The sequence below is a fragment of the Paralichthys olivaceus genome, chromosome 20, assembly GCF_024713975.1.
Source record: "Paralichthys olivaceus isolate ysfri-2021 chromosome 20, ASM2471397v2, whole genome shotgun sequence".
NCBI classification, from domain to species: Eukaryota; Metazoa; Chordata; class Actinopteri; order Pleuronectiformes; family Paralichthyidae; genus Paralichthys; species Paralichthys olivaceus.
This window is the reverse complement of record NC_091112.1, coordinates 14,927,364-14,949,957: the sequence shown is the minus strand read 5'-3', so window position 1 is coordinate 14,949,957 and position 22,594 is coordinate 14,927,364. Positions and strand designations below refer to the sequence as shown.

Genomic DNA, 22,594 nt, shown 5'->3' with positions numbered 1-22,594 from the left:
AGCCAATAAGACGAACGCTTCTGTGTTCCACATACAGACAGAAAGAGATTTCTGGATTTATTCTATAAATGTTTGGGACAGAGAGGTCATGCGTGGGTCTAAAAGATAAAGACATTAAGGGGACTGAAAGGTGCTTCTCTGTTTACCACTAATGATTTATCACAAACATACAGATGAGTTTTTGCACGATCTCTTTATTATATTCTAATACCTATGTGGAATCATTTGCACTTGATGTCTTCATGAGGGAAATCATCGCATCAAGATATGAGAATATCCTTTAGAAAAAAAAGAAGAAGCCTTTTTTCATTACAGCAGGACTCCTGTTAGGACGGACTGTTTAGTGCAGTGTTCATCCTCTGGAGTGTAAACATGGTAAAGTTAGAGTGAAGAAAGGACTTTCTGAGGATGGGAAGTCTAGTCAAATTCAAAGAGACAGAGAGTCTGTGTGTGTGTGTGTGTGTGTGTGTGTGTGTTTTAATGCGTGCGCGGTAACAGCTCCTAAATGCTGACTTTGACATATGAGCACAGAAGTGATGTTGTAGCACATTCTGTGGGCTCAGACTGTCTGTCTGCTGATCTCTTTGTGTCTAAACTTTGTGGTATTTGACCTTATTTGCTGGGTTTACAGTTAAAGTTCTGAGTTAACTGATCTGCAGTCAGTATTTCAGCAATCATTGTGTGTCTGGTATGTCTCTGCATGGTCCTCGATACGATCAACTTAAACTCTCTGCTCATTTTTAGAGTTGATGTTGGCCTCTATATCTCTGTGTGCAGTGGGGGTCATCAGTAATGTGTTAATACAAGACTCTCTCTCTCTCTCCAGAAAACAGAGGACCACTTGACGTTCCTGATCACGGTGCCGGCCGCCCTCTTCTTCTTCCTGTCCATCTTCATCCTCGTCTGCATCGAATCGGTCTTCAAGCGGATGCTCCGCCTCTTCTCCCTGCTGATATGGGCCTGTCTGGTCACCATGGGTTACCTCTTCATGTTCTCAGGAGGGATACTCAGTCCGTGGGACCAGGTAGATATAAATAAGTGTGTTTTATGTTTGTGTATGCATGCTTCTAAAATAATATACGGGTGTTTCCTATTGGCCAATTCAGTCCTCTAAGCTCCACCCCTCTCAGTCACTGGTGCTATTTCTCTCTAGCTAGCAGTTCTGTGAACTTAAAGCTAGGGTTGGTTATCCTGGAAAGATAACCTAGCAAGAGCAGGTTACAACTGATACATCGAACCCCCTCTCACAGCTACACCCCCAAAACACATGAACATTCACTGACAGCTGCAAGAAGACAACTTTTCTGTGACTCTATCCTAACGTCTGGCTCTCGTCTCTGCTTCAGCAGCTTGATATTCTTTTTTTTCAGACTACTTAATTAACTTATGGCTCTCTGGACGTGGAGAATGTCTACATAAAAACATGCATGAGTCAAAATTCCACCTACTTACGGAGGAGTCTGTTTAACCACGCTTTAACCACGAATAAGCAGTCAAATCCCCCACCCAGCCACCGGGGGGCGATCATGATATTTCTGCTTCACTTTTGAGGAGTGGTCATTGATTCAGATACTTTTTGAGGAACACCTCCGCTCTGTCGCTCCATTAATGTTTTTTAAGTGATCCCTGATGTAGGCTGCTTACATATGATCACTTGATTTGGCACTGTATGAATTTCATTTTAAAAGGTCTAGGTCTAGGTTTTAAGGACAGTTTACAATATACAGACTTACGGGGGAAAAGTGAAACCTCATAATCCTTATATTTTAAGGTAAAGATACAGTATGTTGTAATTTTACGTTTAGGGAAGTAGTAACCCCCCAGGAAATGGGTGTAAGTCACTGTACGAGGTCCTGGATGCACAACTGTGTGTGTGTGTCTGTGTGCATGTGTGTGCACAGGTGAGAGTGCAGAATTAATTCCACGTGTGACAAGTGTTAATGAGGCTTGATGAGAGCTGGAGGTGAACAGATCAGCAGACAGACACATTCGTTCTCAGTGCCAGACTCCTTCTCTCTCTGTCTCAGAATCCTATTTTCTCATGCTAACGCCCTGTCTCCCCCTATTCATCAAATCCCATTTTTCTCTCCACCTGCCTCCTCTCTCCCCACTCCCCACTCCACCCCACCATGCCCACATTTCCTCTCTCCCCTCTTTCCTCCCCCTTCACTCCCTTTCTGCCTCCCCAGGGATGGAGATATTTTTATCATCAGCCACCTGTGAGAGCATAATCATTCTGCATTATTAAACACTTTGTTCTGCTCCCTTGAATCTCAGCGTATCTATCTATCTATCTGTCTATCTATCTGTTTATCTATCTATCTATCTATCTATCTATCTATCTATCTATCTATCTATCTATCTATCTATCTGTCTATCTATCTGTCTATCTATCTGTTTATCTATCTATCTATCTATCTATCTATCTATCTATCTATCTATCTATCTATCTATCTATCTTTCTATCTCTATGTATCTATCTATCTCTCTAGCTCTCTATCGCTCTTTATCTATGCATCTATAAATGTCTATATCTCTATCTATATCCATCCATCCACTGTGCTTTTCTGTCTGACAGGAAGGAAAGAAATTTGTGGGAGGACAGCGATTTGGTGAAAAGAAAACAGTTGGATGTGCAGGGTGCTCTCGGTGGGTTGGATTGATCGGGATTACAGAGAACACAGCACGTCTGACAGAGCACACAGAGCTAATAAAAGTGAAGGCCCAAAAAGAGCAAGGCGAAGAGGGGCAGAGAGAGAGAGGGACAGAAGCCTTTTCTCGGTCATTCACTTTTAACCCGTCATGTTTGCCTCCTCACACACACACAGAAATATGCAGCCCACACACAATCCAAGCCGTGTCTGTCACCATCCAGCAGCTTTATCCCGTCAGTCTGGGCTGTACTTGATTTCTGTGAAGGCCACGACTCTCTCCAGAGAAGAGATTGAACATGCACTGCCACACCTGGTGCCCCACAATCAATACACACTGACCTGCGTGTGAGGTTTACATTTATTGCCACACAGTTGCAAAACAAACACGGGCGCACGCATCCAAACACGCTTCCGAGCTGCTGATGCTCATCACTGCTTAAGTGAGCGGAGAGCAAAAATCTTTTAGATGTGTGTATTCAAGCGCGCCGTGGTGAACAAAAGAAAAAAGGTTGAAAGAGTAATCGAAGAAGCTAAAGTGAGATGATGGCTGCAGCTCCCACGTGGAGGCGTTTGAGGGTGTATTAGGATTCTGGCCGGAGTGCTGTGGAGATGGAGTGTGTCTGGCTGCCTGCGTCGCTGACAGAAGCAGGTGACGCACCTGAAATTGGACTGCCATTCTCAATTCCGACCGCCATCCAAACAGACCAGACATCACGCACTCCGACTGCCATGTGTCCCCTGCCTCTCTCAGAGGTGGGAGGTCAGGGCTGTGGCAAAATATACAGGATCGAAGAAACGCCACATCTGCTCCGACGTCAACGCACTTCCCTATGTTGTTTCCCGTAGCAACACAAAGTCTGAGCCTACACAAACACCTCTCCCCCTCTGTAGTCTATGCTCAGGTCTTCTGTTGGAAGGAACTCAGTCAACAGAACAATCACATATATCCAACGTTCCTCTCATGTCTCTGCTTGATAAAACATCACATGTTATAGAAGTAATATTTTCACCTGCAAATAAATAATAATGTGTATAACAAAGAAGCTTGTGAAGAGCTGAGTAATATATATATAGTGTATATACCATACCATATTCTGAAGCCTTTGAATCGTTGAAAGATGCAAAAATGATTTTTGGATTTGATTTTTCCTCTTTCAGAACCGTTATATTTTCTGTTTCTCCAACACATGTATGTCTCTGTTCTCCCAGTGCATCACTTTGTTTTCCTTTTCAAACCTTCAAATGTGTGATCTGAAAACCACTGCACAAATGTAGGAAAAAAGTTTTGAAAGGCCAAATTTTGAAACTTTGCTGACGTACAACTGCATCGCTGTTGAAATCTGTTATTTCAGAGTCGAGGCTGCGACATTCACATTTCGGAGATTTGCCCTCACAGGATTTTTACAGCATTGTCTTGAACCAGGATTTAATGGAGCCAGGGTTATTTGCTCCTGAACTATTGTTTGCTCTTTGTCGAAATACAATTCACACATATTTCACATACTGTTTTTTATACTGTGAAAAGAGAACTTCAGTGAAGAAGGAAAACTCTAATACAAAATATTTGCAGACATTTGTTAGTTTTTCAGCCTTTGAAAAGATTATGCAAGGTTTTAAAATTTAGTTTCAATTATACAAAACCTTTTTTACTAGAATTCAAGCTTTTCAACTCCAAGTTTGAACCTTGCAAAGCCCTTTTTCAGTTTCAGAATATGGCATGATATTTATCCTACAGAAATTCAGCACTGATTGTATTAAAGTGTCTTGTTATTCAAACGACACATTGAGGTCTCAGTGACAGCAGGAGTTGTCAGTTTGTTGTCAGAGAACATTTGTTTGAGCAAGCTGCCAGTCTCAGTGTATTCCTGTTTGCAGTCCGTCTCTCTGAACCTAATAGACACAGGAAATAAACAGACGGGCAGGAAGGTCAGAGTTCATCTGGCGTCCCAGTCCATAACCGTGACCCTTTCGTGCTGATCACCACCGCAGCCACCATAACAGGAAGGGGTGGACTGACAGCAGGGGAAGCGGACAGGGATGGAGCGGGAGGTTGAGACACAAGTTATCAAACACAGGAGGAGGAAACAGGCATCTGAGAAGCACATATAAGATACACAGGTTCACAGTGTGTGAAGGGCAGTGTTTTTGTGATGCTCTGATATGTTGCAAGACAGTGGTGTGGTGGTTAGTACTGTAGCCTCACAGAAATGGGGGTCCCTGGTTTAAATCCCAGTTTGGGTTATCCCTGTGATGGACCTGTCCAGTGTGTAGCCCACCGCGTGCTCACTGTCAGCTGAGATCATGGATGCATGATTTATTGTATTTGTTTGTTTGTTTATCACCTGATTTTTTATTTTTATTTTGTAGAACTAAGTGTGCAGCCCACTCATCTCTAATCATTCATCATAGGATGAGCAGTTTATCGTTGGATCTTTTTGTGTGGAAGAGTGGGCAGCCACCTCCAGTCTCAACTCAATGTTCTGTATTTAGAAAAAAGCAGCAGACAAAGAGGGAAGATACAGAACATAAATCTCTGGTCGCAGGCGTTATTCAGTCTGTATTTGGTCCCTGTTGTGGTTATATCTGGCATGACTGCAGTACTTGTGTGACCATTGTAGTAGCCCAGTATATGGTTGTCCTGCGATGTTAAATCAGGTAATAAAAGGGAACATTTTAATCTTCATTTATACTTACAGCTTTTTTAAAATCAGATAAATAACTGAATCTTGATGGCGTTGGAAGTTTGCCTGCATATTCCTGTCAAAGAATTCATCAATTACTAATATTTACTTTACATTTTGCACAAATATTATAGTTTATTTTGGACAAGTGTTGTGCCCTGACTGAAGATGTCCTCCTGTTTACTACCTCCAGGTGTCTTTCTTCCTGTTCATCGTGTTTGTCGTTTACACCATGCTGCCTTTCTCCATGAGAGGGGCCATTATCGCCAGCGGCTTCACCTGCTTGTCACACACTGTCACCCTCAGCATCTGTCTGGCCAACACCGTCCCAAAGCTGGAGCCTCTAGTCTGGCAGGTGAGTCGGATCATTTCTAAGCAGCACATAAGTCAAGAGGAAACACTGTGCTGTGGATGAAGCAGAAACGACTCTGGTTTGAGTTTTCTTTGTTAATAATCGCTTATAATAGCATGGAGGTCAGTGTCTCTAAATGAAATTGGTAAAGTGGTTCATTGCAAGATTGTAAATTACGAGGTACAACATTTTTATAAGGTCTGGGTTATAAAACAGTGAAAGTGTCCTGTCTCATTGTGGCCCAGCACATTCAGCCAAGTCTCCTGAGTCAAATGAGCTGCAGTTTAATGTACTTGAAAAACAGCTCTTAAAACACTGGCTCTATCCGAATGGACCCTTGATACTTTCCCACAAAACAGAAACCTATCATTATTATTATTATTATTACTACTATTATCATTATTATCATTTAACACCACTGACAAAAAAATCCAAAAATCCAATCTATACATTTCAACAAAAATACAGGAACATGCCCGATAACATAAAGTCAAACTGCTTTTGTACCATCTGCATGTCTGAGGCTGACACACACACACACTGACTCCTTCTAATCGACCATCAATGTAAACACACTGATAACACTCTAATCACCAGAGTCTCTCGCTCTTCTTCTCAGTCTTTCCCTCCCTCTCTCTCTCACACACATTGGAAAAGCACACTAACAATAAAACATGCACGAAGACGCTCATTGCCCTTGGATACGGCACCTTGGACAACCTATTGATATGCATGGCCGCATTTTAAAGAGCTCCAGGTTGACACAGTGGTGGAAAAGCACATTTGAAGTGTGTGCTCTGACCTTGTTTTACGAGATAATAACACACGTTTAAGTGGAAGGAGGTAGATAGATATGTGTTGCACCTCCCTAACATTATTGTCATGCCTCATTCTTGTGTGCGTGCCTGTGTGTGTGTGTGTGTGTGTGTGTGTGTGTGTGTGTGTGTGTGTGTGTGCGTGTGCGTGTGCGTGTGTGCAGATCTTAGCCAATGTCATCATCTTCACCTGTGGTAACCTGGTCGGGGCGTATCACAAGCATTTGATGGACCTGGCTCTGAAACAGACCTACCAAGATACCTGCAACTGCATCAAGTCGCCCATCAAACTAGAGTTTGAGAAGCACCAACAGGTAACATTCATGGTGGGGGATGGAAATAATAATGTGGTGAAGTTTAATGTCATCAGATTCACGCTGTTACGCCTGGACTCAAATGTTCCAATACAAGGCTACAACACAAAGTGTCACGAATAATCTTAAATATTCTATCTTACTTATCTTAGTTCTATACCTAACTCATGTGTCTCTGTGTACTCAGTTGTTTAGTTCACTCCAGCTCCAGCAGTGGAAATGTCTCGCTCTCACTCGAGTTCAGTTCAGACTGAAATTAAGGAAAATGTTGAAGTACTTCCTCCTCCTCTGCTCTGGCCTTTTGTCTAATGAGGTTGGCGTTGTTTGGTTGAGTGACATGACTCACCAGCTATTGGATGGATCGCTCTGAGACCTGGTACTAAGCTTGATTAGCTGGAAAGATGAATGGTCCATCTTGAGTCATGAACGAAAAATGTTTCTTTTTGCCATTTGGTGGCCACTTGTCTGTAATCGTTGATGTCGGAGTAAAGCTCATGTAGTCAGATCTGCCCTGTATAAGATCAACTGTCTGAAAATGTACAGCCTGTCGTTAAGCTGCAAGCGTAGCTGTGGTCCTCTTGACTCTCATTGTTCCTTTCTCTCTCTCTCTCTCTTTCGTGATCTTCCTCTCTCTCGTCCAGCCACACACTCTTGATGAGAGCCCAAATGAAATTCAGACTTATTCGGTTTTATTGCCAAAGTATTTCACTTCTCAGTTCTGTCAGGGATGAGGAGTTTGTAAGTCGATCATGTCTAAAGAGGCATTATGCAGTGACATTTACTTGACATTAGTGTCTTTGCCTTGACATTAGCCATTCTTTCCAACCAGGGAAATGACTCATAAAAGTACACATTAATAGCTGATGGTCACAATGCAGATTAGCTATGGTTTTATAATGGAACTTAAAAATGAAGAAATACATCTATTAATACATTTATTGATGTATGATTGTATTTGTAGAAATATTACAAATCCCCCGACATAGTTTTTAGTTTTTCATGATATGTTGTATATGTCACTCTGCAGGCAAGCATAACATTTTTTTTTTTTGTTTGCTGTAGATGGTTGAATAATTGAAAACATTTACCACAGCAACTATCTTCATTTTGGATATGTCCACTGCCATATGTTTGTCTACATTTGCAACAGTTTGTTTGTTGGTTTGTGTGTGTGTGTGTGTGTGTGTGTGTGTGTGTGTGTGTGTGTGTGTGTGTGTGTGTGTGTGTGTGTGTGTGTGTGTGTGTGTGTGTGTGTGTATATGTGTGTGTGTGTGTGTGTTGTTGATGCACACAAATGCCTAACTAAACACCAATAAATCCCATTCACTAGCTGAATACAGATCACTTAAGTTCATTAATCAAACACATGGTTAATGAAGCTCCGTCTCTTCAGGCTATTATACTCCCTCTGCATGCTCATAGTCGAGTGTTCATATTGCTTCACCGCTGAATAAGTAAATAAGTGCGGGTGGTGTGTGTTTCTATTTTTAGTGCCGCTCCCCCTCATCCCCTCTCTCTACTTAATTTGCTGCTGTGTTTTAGGAAATGAGCCTGTGGTGTGTGAACAATGTAATGACCCTCTCTGCTGTGAGCTGCATTTATGAGTCACACCCCCTCAGGCAGCTATTCGCTCTCTCTATAACATGCACACACACACACACCCACACTCAAGCCCACACACTCATGCACACACACAACACAATCACCCTCAAACAACCCTCCATCTACTGTGCACTGTGCTAAATTCAAGCAAAGACCCACAACTTACACAGTTACACAACAGTTATGGGTGATGGATCTCGCATCTCTGGTTCTTTACTTTTCAGATAACTGACTAGTCTATACTCTGACATGTGTTGTTAGTGTAAAGTGTAAGTCAACTTTCTAAAACATCAACAGCATCCATCCATCTCTCGAAAATGAAGCATCATGGGGTCAATAAGCAAAGGGCTCTTTGTAGAGTCACTATTTTGCAACAACAGTGCAGCCTCCAAATCCTCTAATCCATCCACTGAAGATGAAGACACAGTTTGTTGCAACTGTACTTATTGAGCGGGGAACATTCCCACAGATGTGTTGTGGTACTGCTTATCCTGCCCACTGGTTTATAAGTTTATTTGTATGTTTATTTTCCTATCTTTATTTAAGAGTGTGAGGGCAGGACTTGTTGATTTCATGTTCAGATTTCGCACTCAAATAGCCCCTGCCTGTGCTCAAACAGTGTTTGAGTGTTTAGTTGCTTGGATTGCGCTCCAGCTTCGATTGTTCTCCTTTGCGCTCACGCTGTTTCTGTGCGTGCTGAAACGTCTGCTTTCATTTCTTATCGGTTGGGGAATTTTGACAGAGTTGTTGCACAAAAAATTTAAAGAGGAGAGCTGAGATCAGAGAGCAGACCGCTGCACAAAAGCAGTGGTAATGTGAAGCTGGAGCACAGGAAATCTATGCAAGCTCACAGTTTGAGCACAAGCAAAGCAAATTTAAGCAAATACAGGGGCTATTTGAGTGCAAGCGCAGGGTTTTGAGTGAAAGTATTAGAAAATCTAAATGTGAAATCAATATGTCCTGACTCTAACAGAAAGACCCCACTCTTGAATAATGATAAGAAAAAGTTCCAACCATTGACTGAATTTGTGCGTTGCCTCTGGTGGCGGTTAAATTGCATTTTGGGAATGAATGAACTAATCATTACGTTGTATATCACATTGAATGTTTCCTTAATGTTCACCTTACTCACCTCTGAGTCATCTAATATCCAAGCCTAAAATCATGAGTGTTAATTAATGAAGAGAACATTTTCCATTGATTTTTCTCTGCCATGCTGAATTTAATAATGAAGATATTTTCAGTGCCTCAGCCGTTTCCTGTGCTCAGTGCTGGAAAATTAGCCCCAACTCATTAAGGGGGGGGGGTGTCTATTTTGGATGTTAAATATTAGCTATGGATGAAAATGTCTATTTTTATATGGATTATCAGAGGACAAGACTAGAACAGAGCAGAAGACAACACAATAGAACAGAACGGCAAAGCAATAAAAGCCAAACATCCTGCAGGTTTAGCAACGTCTCTGCATGAATTAACCAGGGATTGTGAAATATAAATACATCAACAAGATCTTATTCTAGTGTATAAATCTATATTAACCAAATAGAGTTTATGTTCTTATAATGTCAAGATACTACTCTGCCTTCTCTGGCTTTTCACCCTTCCCTTCTCTCTGTCTGCAGGAGCGTTTACTTTTATCCCTGCTGCCTGCTCACATAGCCAGAGTGATGAAAGCCGAAATCATCCAGAGGCTGCAGGGACCCAACTTTGGCCGAACTGAGAGCACAAACAACTTCCACAACCTCTATGTGCAGAGGCACACCAATGTCAGGTACGGTTCCTCCTCCCTTATCTGTGCCTCTACATAACAAAGGTTTTTATTTTCTCCTCTCATCTCAGCCCTTGATAGCTCCTTTACCATCTTGTCATAAACTCCTCCTCCACACTGCTCGTTCCTTGTCTCCTTTTGTCCTCCCTGCTCTCTACCTACTCGACCTTCTGGATTTCTCCCATGTGCGATACTCCGCTCCTCCCCATTATCTCCTCTGATTTCCTCTCCTTTCCTTTTTCGTCATCTTCTCTTCACACCAGCGCCTTGTTGTTTTTCACTGGCATGGCCACATTCAAGCTAATCCACCTTAATTGTACTCTGAGGTAACTTTGCCAAATGAAGAGAAGGCTGTGTTTTCTGTTCTGGATGGAGGATTTCATACTGTGGGGGTTCATATAAAAAAGGCAGAGCACACAAATCCTGGCTTAGCACAAGAGCCTCTCTGGAGAATGTCCTCTAAAACCCTGTTTTCCATCACAGGAGAAACGGTGGAAGAGTGTCTCTGTTAAGTGGGCCTAAGGTGTGCATGTGACAGTGCATGTGTGTCCTCATGTTGATCTGCCTATTATCCCTCCAATAATAACGGTCCAGCTCACAGTGAAGAGGGCAATCCACCCAGAACAAAAGAAATGACACTCAAGGACAGGTGACAGTGTGGTTCTGCTGGGCTCTTCCTACTCACACTAGACAATTAGACAGACTCCAGCTGTAGAATTGGATGTTTCTTGAGAGAAACAAACTAAATTGTGTTTTCTTTTATATTTACTGAAATAGCATTCCTTCTCTGATATTTTATAGAAGCTTTGCTGACTTGTCACCTTCTGAGGAGCCTCAGCTTGAGACATAATCTAATTCCAGATCTGTCTGTCTGTGTCTCACATTTGAGAACCGTTATCTTATCGACTCCAAACTTGGCCTGTGTGTTGTTAAGGGCCCAAAGGAAGTGCAGTGTGTGATTTGAACATGGAAAATGTTCAACTTTTTACTAAGTTTAGCCTCACTGAACTTTGAATAAACAGGTGAGCAGCTCTTTGTGCAGCTGTGGTGAAGCAGCTTGAGGGTTCAGATGACTGAAAACTGAAAGCAGCATCACCACAGGACAAACAAACAGACAGGTCTGGAGTGGGCGCTGCGCTAGTGTATTTAATGTCTAATTTTTTAAAAACAATATTTTTATAAAATCAATAATATGTTCTTCAGTATAACAAAAACCAGATGTGGTTCATGTCCAGATAAGTTGGCTCCACTACATATAGAAACCAGCACAATAATATTGCTGTATTATTTCTTTTTATGGCATTTGAAACCTGAACCTGAACCATGAGTACTGATTTGCCAAGGCCGAAATATTCCCTCAGTTGCCCCAAACATTTTATAGCCATCGCCATAGTAAAAGTGCTCATTAAAATCCCAATGGGTTTGTAGAGAACAATACTGCATTCAAGTTAATTTAAAGCAATCACATCAAGTACGTCAAATACTCCACACCCATGTCGCTCTGCTAATAAAATCCCCCCCGAGGCTGAAAAACTTTATGCCTCTCCTAATAGAGGAGAATAGAAATCTAGGCCTGCAAGGAATCATTTTATTCGGTGGTTGTGTTATTCAGTAGTGTATCATTAACTCTCCTGTTTGTTGATTTTCTCTTTTCTCTGCAGCATTCTGTATGCCGACATTGTGGGCTTCACCAGGCTGGCCAGTGACTGCTCTCCAGGTGAACTCGTGCATATGCTGAATGAACTGTTCGGCAAGTTTGACCAGATTGCAAAGGTAAGCTCATACACAAGGACGTCAGGTATATGGATCCCAGTAGAAATGAATGAAACAGTGGGAAAAGGAGGGATCACACATGTTTATGCCGTTAGAGGATGGTCATAAGTTTCAGTTGGGGGTTGACCATTCTCTCAGGAAATAATATTTGATCATAACCCTGTAAAAAATCCCTCTATACTCAAGAGGTGTTTATTCATCTCTGTTGTAATGTATGAGGCTGTATTTTGTTGCAGTCTTGTATTGTATTGCAATATCCTGTTCATGAATGAGGTAGAGAAAATATTGGAAACACTCTCCAGAATAATGCACTTTAATACGGCCCCACCACGAGCTGCAGCCTCTTAGTAGAATGAAATTCAAGGAGCCAAGAATTTCCCATATAAACTACCTTAACTAAAACCCCCTTCATTTCCAGTTTAAGGTTTTATTAAGAAGGTTATGGTCTTTGTGAGGCTCAGTCAGATTTCATTTATGGATAAATAAACCACTAGTGGCCTTGGAAACCGAGCAACAAATATCCAGCAGTAGAACCCAGTGAATAACTTCCAATCCACGATGGCGACCCTGTCTGTCTTACGTCACTGTCTGATATTTTTCATCAAGATGCTATTTGATTGAATGTAGAAATAAAGGATGATAACGTCATGAAATAATGTGTTTCGGTTCTCAGATTGTCTTAAATTTGAATTGCTCAAATCTGCCAGTTACATGATAACCAACAGGAGAGAAAAGGGTCTATGTTTTTCTGACAATCACATGAAGCGTGACCTTGAGGTAAAGTTTTTTTCTGTCCCACGGCCACAGTCGGCCTCCGTGCGGGACCTTCGCAGAGGGTCCGTGTGTGTGTTGACAGCTGCAGGTTGTAGCAGTGTGGGCTGGTCGGAGTGTATCTCGCGGTCTCATGGGTTCTCAGCTATTCGGGTTCAAGCAGTTGAGTCAGGCTATCTCGGTTCTGTGTCCGGCAGCTCTGTCCTTCTGCCTGATGAAACCACCGTTACATAACCCCGGTCCAGCGATGAGCAGCTGCACATCCCACATGTGGAATAACAGCTAATGCGTTATGTGTGTGGGCGCCTGATTTTGGGCTAAATGGATGTGACTGTGTGTGTGTGTGAGGTTTCTGTGGAGGTGAGAAAGAGCCTAAAAAATGTCATTTTTTAAATAAAGTACTTAACCATAACTAAATATGTTCATGAATATGGATCAGAAAGCTTAAAGATAATCGTAGATTTCTTTTTTTTTCTCTCTCTCAGGAAAACGAGTGCATGCGAATCAAGATCCTGGGAGATTGTTACTACTGTGTGTCTGGTCTGCCTGAGTCTCTGCCTAACCACGCCAGGAACTGTGTGAAGATGGGCCTGGATATGTGTGAGGCCATCAAGTAAAATACCAGCTCTCCCCCTCTTTCTCTCTCTCTCTCTCCCCCCCCCCCACTCTCTCTCTCAAACACACACGACCAGAAACACAAACAAACACATGCCTGTCAAACAGATTGAGCAGAAGGAATGCCAGACTTGATTTCAGCTCTGTTTGAATTCCAGAGTAAACACAATGTGAATGCAATATGATAAGCCTACTGACTGACCAAACAAACGAGAATGCCACTCAGCCGAGCACACGCTAAGGCCCAACAGTCCCCTTAAATTCAAGCTTCACCAAATTTCACTTACTCACAGATATCAGTCCCCTAAATGTGCCTGATTTCTTTAACCAAGATCCATGGATTATAAAAAATACACACCAAAAGGTATCTGTATTAATCTTTTTCCCTGAACCGTTGTGCATCCTTCCAACAAGTTTCATGGAAATACGTGACGTAGTTTTACAGAGTCATATCTCTAAAATGTCTGCTCTGCTTGCCAGCACTGACCTTTTAATCAAAATCAGACCAAATGTGCCATCTACCTTCAAAGCAGACTGTTTATTCTGTGCTGGTAAAGCGGACGAGAATAAATCATTGAGGAAACACTGAATCATGACACATGCTACAAAACACTGGTTCCTGGCAGCATTGGTAAAACCAATCTGGTAACCATAGTAATCTAGAAGTACATCTCAAAAATATCCTTACTACTAAAAACACAGACGTTAAACATGGTGATAAATACACATCATTCACCAACAAATAGTAACATCACAAAACTCATAATCAGACAATTTAAGTTTTACATAAAAAAGATACAGTGTGTGAATAATGGTGAGTTATGGTGTTTACAAGCTTACACTTTCCATTCTTTATGCTAAGCTAGGCTAACTATGCTAAATTTCCTATACATTTCGATACATATGATAATAATAATTAAGAGCAGATGTGTTCTGCATGTCTCAGTGCTAAACTCTTGTTGACGGTTAAGGGTAGTGGATGTCGCACCTTGGTAAATTGTAAATTGTGAATATGGGCTTTACAAATCAAATTTGATTGATTGATTGATTGATGTCACACACAATAAGATACCATAATAAAATACCCACATTAGCTTTTCTGCAAAATCTCCCTCTTTTCTAAATTACAAACAGGAGCACAAGTCTTTTCCTGTGTGAACCAGACAAACATTTACCAGGGAAAAGTACAAATGAAACCCAGTGTTAAACGACTCTCCTTCTCCCGTTCTCTTCACAGGAAGGTCCGAGATGCCACTGGGGTCGATATCAACATGCGTGTTGGTGTTCATTCTGGGAACGTCCTCTGTGGTGTGATTGGCCTCCAGAAGTGGCAGTATGATGTGTGGTCACATGATGTAACGCTAGCCAATCATATGGAGGCAGGAGGTGTGCCGGGGTGAGATATGACCGATAACATCTGAGCACATTGGGCGAGTACATTTAGTCCACTTTCGATGGTTTATCCTCTCATCACTATGCTGATGGAGGGGTGGGTGAAGTGTTTGAGTCCAGAAAAACACTTTTGGAGTGTCAGGGGTGAACAGGGTTGCAGCCAAATCCATTACAATTGAAGTAACTGGGGGACAGATTCCAACATAAATAACAACAGAGAAAAAATAGAAAATGCCACCTTTGGTGTCATCCAAGTGTCAAAGTTAAAATTCGTTTAGCCTAAATATATATATATATATATATATATATATTGCCATTCACCCATTCACACCCACATTCCTACCGTGCATCTATGTGCAGCATTTTCTCCATCTCACATCACTGGCAATTTTGGGTTCACTATCTTGCCCAAGGACACTTTAGTAGACTGGGATTGAAACGCAGACCTTCTCTTGAGTGGACCACCGGCTCTATCTATCGGCCTGAGGTATCTCTCCTTTTATAATTACACCTCCTCATTTGACCAATCAGCTGTGCATGTGTCATGTGGCCATTAGGTCCCTCATCCTCACACTGTAACAAGCAGGGGGAAAATTGGCTGGTGGTTGTGTGTGCTGCACTGATGATAAAGTCTCCAGCGGCACCACATTGTCCCACTGGGCTGCTAATGGTTCGTCTCCTCTTATACCCGCTGAAAGGAATCTGAAAAATATGGCAGCTGAAAAACATATTCACATCTCCATCCATCCATTTACAGGGGTGACAAACAAACATGAAAAGGGAGAATTCTAAGTCAGTTTAACAGAGCTGTTGACAGCACAATGACACAACCTCTCAACATTTGTCCACTCGTCCCGTCCTGTCTCATGTTCAGAAGGGTCCACATCTCCTCAGTGACGTTGGAGCATCTGAAGGGCTCTTACAAGGTGGAGCCTGGAGATGGACAGAGCCGAGACTTCTACCTGAAAGAACACGGAGTAGTCACCTACGTGGTCATCAACCCTAAGGTCAGAAACCGTCACTAACGTGCTTCTATTTTGAGAAAATCATTAAAAGAAAATGCTAATTATTGTACTTTTTTAACCACGACTGTTATATCAATATTAAGCGTTGGTTCATTGAGTCATTTAATTCTATGGTGATTTCATGAAGTATTCAGTGTGTGTGTGTGTGTGTGTGTGTGTGTCCTCTATGATCCAGAGAGCAAATGAAAAGCCATGCTTAGCAGTCCCGTCTTCCTAATCCCTCTGTAGCTTGGCTAAGAAACCACCCACCTCCTTTAATACCTACACTAAGACCTTCCCTGCACTTGCTTCAGGCGTCATGTGTTCACTTCCTGCCTTCCTCACAGACTTGGGAATTCTCACTGCAACAGTGGCATCTATTATCTGAAGAGTTAATGCCTTTACGCTTTCAGGTGAACCTTGGAAATGCCATCGGTGACACAAAAAGCCATTAAGTCTTCAAGTACTGATTTTTGTTGTCTTTTTTCCATCTTCTGACTCCTCTCCGAGGAGCTTGACCAAGGATTTGTTGCTTTTACATGAAACCGTCACAATTCTTGAAACACTCACAGTTCTCTGAGTGCCGAAAAGTTTCTGCTGAGCTGTAACGTGTAAAGGGAATGATTTATTATTCTATCACGGGAGGAGTATCAGCTGTTCAGTGGATCCATTGCTTTATCGTCTATTTGACGCTATAACTGGGATCATATTACAAAATGAGCATTAAGTTGTGTTGAGGAAGACTTGAAACTAAAGATGAGACTTTAAACTCCTTAGGAAAATGTTTTGTGACGTTGACTGACTTCTTTTTTTCAATCATTGTAATTGAAGATTGAGGAGTGTTTGTACTCTTACTACAGATACTGTGTTTGCCTGCACTGCATCATGGGAGGTTGGTACTTATTATATATTAGCATATTAGCTCATTCATCATTTAACCTTTTATAGATTTTTGTAGGATCATATTAATGTAGAGTTGCAACATTTTTGAGAGAAACCTGATTTACTGCAGCTCCACTCAGACCCAGAGTAATTAACTAAACCAGCACTTTTATCTCTAACCGGATCCTCTGGGTATTTTTAGCGTTTGAGCTTTTCTCCTAACAGCATAACATTATCATCTCATACAACTTCTCCGCAGAAACATTAAGATGCTGCTCTGTGACCTTTAGTATTTACTTTAACGGAGATGGCTTTACTAATATCCTATCCGATATTGGAAAAAGGCTGTGGGTGTTCTGTGACATTTTCAAGAAGCCCTGAATGGATCAAAGATAGATATGGAGCATGGATCACAGGAGGTGTCATCTCCACTGTCATTGTCATTGATTGTCACTGTCAGAGCTGTTCAGTACACCCGCAGGAAATGAGCACAGCCATTTTCGACGGTGTCCATTTCAATTCTGTCAGTATCTATTTTCTGCCAGAAATGAGAGTAAATCATCCAAGGTGTGGGATTTACCAGATTCTAACCATGAAAAATCCCCTCCACAAAAACCTTGACTTCCTCTGCTGTGCGGTTTATGTGGAGCGGCAGTGAAGCGTTAGAGAGAAGCACTCATGTACATGTGAAAATGGAAGAGCCTCATTGTTCTTGACGAAAAGTGTTTCAGGTATAGCTCCGAACACTGACAGGCAGGGTCACAGAAGACAAGGGCTGTCATTTGATCACTGTTCCCAAAGCACCCAGTCCTTTTCACTTTACACCCACTGAGTGTGAACACAGCTAGAGGACGTGTCCAGCTCACACACCTGATGGATCAGTGTGGGCGCTGCAGTTATTGTGATTTTTCTTTTTCAACGGCACAGTGAAGATCGGCTTTGTCTGAAATAAAGGGTCATACCTTTTGTATTTAGCATTTATCTCTCTGTCCCTCTCTTTTATTGCATTTGTGTTTATTGCAATGTGTTATAAAATGGAACCAACTTTTTTTTTTTAGTTGTTGCGTAAACCTCTGAACTATGTACACTGTGTAGCCCTCTGCAAGAATGAGTATTTTGCACCAAAATCTCAATCTGTGTCTCAATCGATATTTACTGCAAATTAGTGTCAGTCTGTATGATGTGCATGATACATCATCTTCCATTTATCTACTTTTTTATTGCACCACTCATATGGTGTAAACATACAGAGCAGCTTGGTTTATTTACTTACCACTCTCATCCATCATTCTTAGTATACATTGTCTATCATGTATCTGTTGCACTACTCTCAACGTAATGTTCGCATATGTTGTTTACTATGTAAGTGCAAACAGAGTACAGACATACACATCTCCCATCTTGTCGGCTGTGTGAGTTCACCACTACTACACTTTATACACAGACGACTGTAAATCTGACATCCCCAATACCTGTATTATTAAGTTTCAGTTGATACTGTACTGTTGTCTTTGTTTCTCCCTATAAATATTTGGGGATCTATGTGGATGCTGGTTTTTCATTTGTAGCAAGGAACAACTTTTCATCCAAAGCATTATGCAGTATGGAATCAGATCACGGTTAAGTTGTCTTTCACTGCATTTTAAAACCTGCACATGATACTGCTGTGTATCTGCTCAAAGACTGTGGGTCAACCGCTTGATTCAAGCTTTCAAGAAGTATACACCACAGAGTGTTGTAACTGGCAGGTAATATTACATCTGACCTCTCTCATGGTTTTATATGAGGAATATTAGCTTCTGCCGTCTAACAGATGATTCAAGAGTCTCGACTGAACAGACCGAAGAACTCCTGTTCCTCAGTCTGTGAAATTGTTAAATCAGAGTTTGAGCTCTAAGTAGGCCTTAGTTTTCCAGTGTGGTCCAAGCACTGAATGTTAAAGGAACTGCACAACATCACTTGTTTTTAATTTGTGTAATGAAATGTCATCTGTTCGTGTTAAATGTTTGTAGGAATCTTTTGTTCTAGGGATGCAAGACAAATTTCAAAAGAGATTCTGACAACAAAGTGATATCTGATCTGAATCTAATCTTCACAGTTACTGATGACAAAATCACTACATAGTGTTAATGATCACTCGTCTCTTGGGTCATCCAGACTGAGAGGCACAGCCCTTTGCTGGGCGTGCGCTCTCGTCCCTCTCTGGACGGCGGAAAGATGAGGGCGTCTGTAAGGATGACCCGATACCTGGAGTCCTGGGGAGCTGCCAAACCCTTCGCCAACCTCCACCACCGAGACAGCATGACCACGGACAATGGCAAGATCAACACCACAGTGAGTACAGCGCAATCGCCCTTTTGTTTCATCGCACAGATACAGACCCTCAGTCATCAATACAGTCATGGTGTGACTCCTGTTTCAGGACGTTCCAATGGGGCAGTATCACTTCCAACGACGAGAAAGGTGAGCCAAAGGGCCGAGGAACAATCACGACACATGTACGCTATCTTTGCAAGATAAGAGCATTTTTCATTCTCTGTTTCCTTTAACTGCAGGTCCAAGTCTCAGAGGAGGAGGTTTGAGGAGGAGCTCAATGAGCGAATGATTCGCACCATCGACGGCATCAACTCACAGAAGTAAGTCGCGTCTGTTGTTCTTTTGCATCGCTTTCCACAGCCTCAGGTCATGTTCAATCATGCTCATGCTGAAACTCTCACTATATCTAGTCAATCATAATTCAGTGAACGAACATATTGTGGTTTAGAGTGGGTGAAGAGCAGATTAGCCACAGACAGAAGTGCATGTGGAACAAAACCTATTTGTTACCTTGTCCACAGAGGTTGTGTTTTCATTACTGTTTGTCTGACTAACCACTGAACCAATTTTAATGAAATTAGGGGTAAGGGTGGGTAATGTGCATAGGAAGAACCCAGTAACTTTTGGGTGAGGATTTTTACTTATTTTAACATTGTTAACATTGACTTTTTTGTGAATTTCTCAAAAAAATGTGCAGAGGTTGATGAAAAAAAAATTCAGGCACATTCAGAGGTCAGATTTCTATGACTGTGTTATTTGGTACAGACTGATTGAATTTGAGGGGACTGTTGGGGAAGGTGTGCACTCTACTGAGTAACATTTTCCACCTTGCTGCTTATTAATAAAACCAGCTCCTAAATTACAGTTGTTCCCTGTGTTGTCTGTATGCATTTCACATAGACAACACAGAAATATGAAGTGCACAATATTTTCGATGTGTTTTCCTTAAAACAGACACAATGTGCATATTATCATCTTTTTTCAGTCATATTCATGAAACAAGAAAAAGCTTTCGGGCTGTACTCAGTGAAAAAAGCAAGTGATGTCTTTTCTTTCTTTGAAATGTTAATAAGCAATAAAAACAAAAAAAAAGTTCAGTTCATCCATTTGTTTTTTGTTTTATTATAATGTCAGATTTACAGAGCTCTTTTTAGATGCTGCCATAAAAAAAACAGTGTCCCCTGTCTGAACGTGTGTTTCACCTGCGTCTCCAGACAGTGGTTGAAATCTGAGGACATCCAGAGGATCTCATTGTTCTTCCACAACAAAGCGTTGGAGAAAGAGGTAGGTGCACGCATACGAAACAGCATCCAGCATTGTTCACAGGCAGAACCAATCAATTCAAATGCAGTGGCAGTGAGACAGAAGTCATTAGGGGCCTGTACAAGCTGCAGTTGTACATTCACAACCCGCAGCATATAGGACACTTGTTTTTCACCATGGATTTTATGCTTGAAAATCAATTTATTTTGTGTGTCATACTTTATGTTATCTTCCCATAAGTCTGGCGTATTTTTACATTGTGCAGGGCTCATTGTTTATGTTGACTGTGCTGTGGCCTTGTTTGCTGCTGCTACTTCACACAGCCTCATGCCATTTTCAGAGAAGGATGTCCACACAATTGGATTCGGGCTTTCTCAGGATGCAATGTATTATTTGTGTGCAGCACATCGACACTGGGGTCGGCCCTTATCAACAAAAGCCCTCTTGACATCTTCATCGTTTTTTATTCTACATTTATGTCACCGCTTTTTCATCCTGAGATATATATATTGTTTTCTTTTTGTTTTGTTGTTTTCATTTTTGCATCTGTCGCGTGTTAGAAACTTCGGCAACACTTGAATGGCAATGAATCCTCCTGAGGATCTCCAGTTGTGTTCTCACATGGGCTCATTTGGACACTTTTTCCTCTGCTGCCAGGAAAAACTCAATTTGCGTTCATTTGCCTTCTCACATACAGCCCCTCCACATATTGTCAGGACATTATCTGGAGTTCAGCGCATGACTGAAGCAGCTGTTGTGTCTCATACTTTTTTGCAATTTCCCAATTTTTTGCCTTATCGTCTCTCAACAGTACAGATCCACAACATTACCAGCCTTCAAGTACTACGTCACCTGCGCCTGCCTCATATTCTGCTGTATATTCATCGTGCAGGTCCTCGTCTTGCCTAAGTAAGTCTGTACCCCTTCACAGAGTTTATACAGCACATTCCCCTTAGCATCAGCAAACTCCAGCTGTGGCAGCGGGTTGATGTGAAAAAGCCATTTGGCGCCAGCTGTCTCATCAACGAGGCAGCGCTGAAAATGAAAGAGGCAGGAGGCAGAATGCTAAAAAGCAGGTCGAGATCAAGAGGCACCATGTCTGCTAGTCATTATAGATCAGGTGAAAGTGTTGGCGTCTCTTTAATTGCAAGGAGAGAAATTCATGGTCATGCTAATTTACTGCTCCTGGGAGCCAAAGGTGTAATTCAGCATCTGAGAGGCCATTGATTTTCTAATTCACCTCTCTCTCTCACACTCTTTATCTTTGCTCTGTTGGTCGCAGCATCGCTCTGCACGTTTAGACATGACGGCATCTGTTTAATGCAGGGATCCTTAAATCACACTTGTGATGCATGGAAAAAACTTAATTGTGACACACACACTGTACTACTATACAATTCACTGTTCTGCTTAGTCAGTGTAAATGGATTAAAGGTCTGAGGTAGAACATGTTAGGACCGTCTTTACTTTTATGAGCCTGGATGTAACAGCAGCAGACCAAGAGGTGCCAAGAGGATTTAAAGTACTGTGTGTGTGTGTGTCTGCGTGCGTGTGTGTGTTACAGAACTGCTGTGCTGGGGATCTCCTTTGGCCTGGCATTCCTACTGCTTGTTCTGATCCTGCTCCTTTGTTTTGCTGGTCACATTCTGGTGGGTTTGCACCATAGACTGTATGGGTTTGCACACACACACACACACACACACACACACACACACACACACACACACACACACAATTTCAGTCGCGCATCCTTGCTAAATCTTGCACATTAATTACTAATCCATCAAAGTTACATTTCTTCAGAGAAGAAACACGTATTTGCTCGATCGGCCATGAATCCATTCAGAAAATCTACATTTACTAGTGGTGTCTGACTTGTATTGCTCCAGTCTGGGATTTTACGCAGTGACTTTGCATTGTCCTGTTTCTTTGTTTTATATGATTTCTTTAGTTGTATTGCCTGGATTTCAATTTTTTAAAAATATTATCTTATCCATCATTTATGAACTAATTGTCTCAGGTGTTTTGCTTGTATCAGTCATCACTTAACTTTAAAGCTAATAAAACTTGATGAATCACCAAAAAACTTTTTTTATTTTAATGAGCTCAACTAGAGTCAACTTTTGTATCCGTCAATTCTGGAGCAACATAGAGGTATTTGGCATTGATGCGTCCGTTATGATTTGTTTAGTTGTGCTGATGAAAACAAACTCAGACTGTGTCCCTCAGTAAACATCTAAATATAATGTTACTTTGAACAGAATAATAAGATGTTTCTTTACTTGTTATTGCAACTCTTGGAACATGGCATCAGCTGCAGCCAATATATATAAGGTTTACATAAGCTGTTTCTTTTGTCAGCTGTGCAACAATTCCTCCATTCACTATTGTT

The 22,594-nt window shown here is 41.6% G+C and overlaps 1 protein-coding gene across 3 annotated transcripts in view; it reads left to right on the top strand.

The window, feature by feature from the left end:
* Positions 1-22,594, top strand: part of adcy2b (adenylate cyclase 2b (brain)) — a 40,955-nt gene that overhangs the window by 6,266 nt on the left and 12,095 nt on the right. For all 3 annotated transcript variants that reach the window (XR_002202844.2, XM_020090333.2, XM_020090334.2), the window contains exons 2-15: positions 827-1,024; positions 5,529-5,690; positions 6,667-6,816; positions 10,041-10,189; positions 11,848-11,959; positions 13,216-13,343; positions 14,583-14,741; positions 15,612-15,744; positions 18,781-18,957; positions 19,046-19,086; positions 19,179-19,259; positions 20,154-20,223; positions 21,014-21,111; positions 21,767-21,851. Coding sequence is in view for 2 of the 3 variants with exons in the window: in XM_020090333.2 (XP_019945892.1) it covers positions 827-1,024; positions 5,529-5,690; positions 6,667-6,816; positions 10,041-10,189; positions 11,848-11,959; positions 13,216-13,343; positions 14,583-14,741; positions 15,612-15,744; positions 18,781-18,957; positions 19,046-19,086; positions 19,179-19,259; positions 20,154-20,223; positions 21,014-21,111; positions 21,767-21,851 (1,743 nt within the window). In the remaining variant the exon portion in view is untranslated. The remainder of the gene's footprint in view (positions 1-826; positions 1,025-5,528; positions 5,691-6,666; positions 6,817-10,040; positions 10,190-11,847; positions 11,960-13,215; positions 13,344-14,582; positions 14,742-15,611; positions 15,745-18,780; positions 18,958-19,045; positions 19,087-19,178; positions 19,260-20,153; positions 20,224-21,013; positions 21,112-21,766; positions 21,852-22,594) is intronic.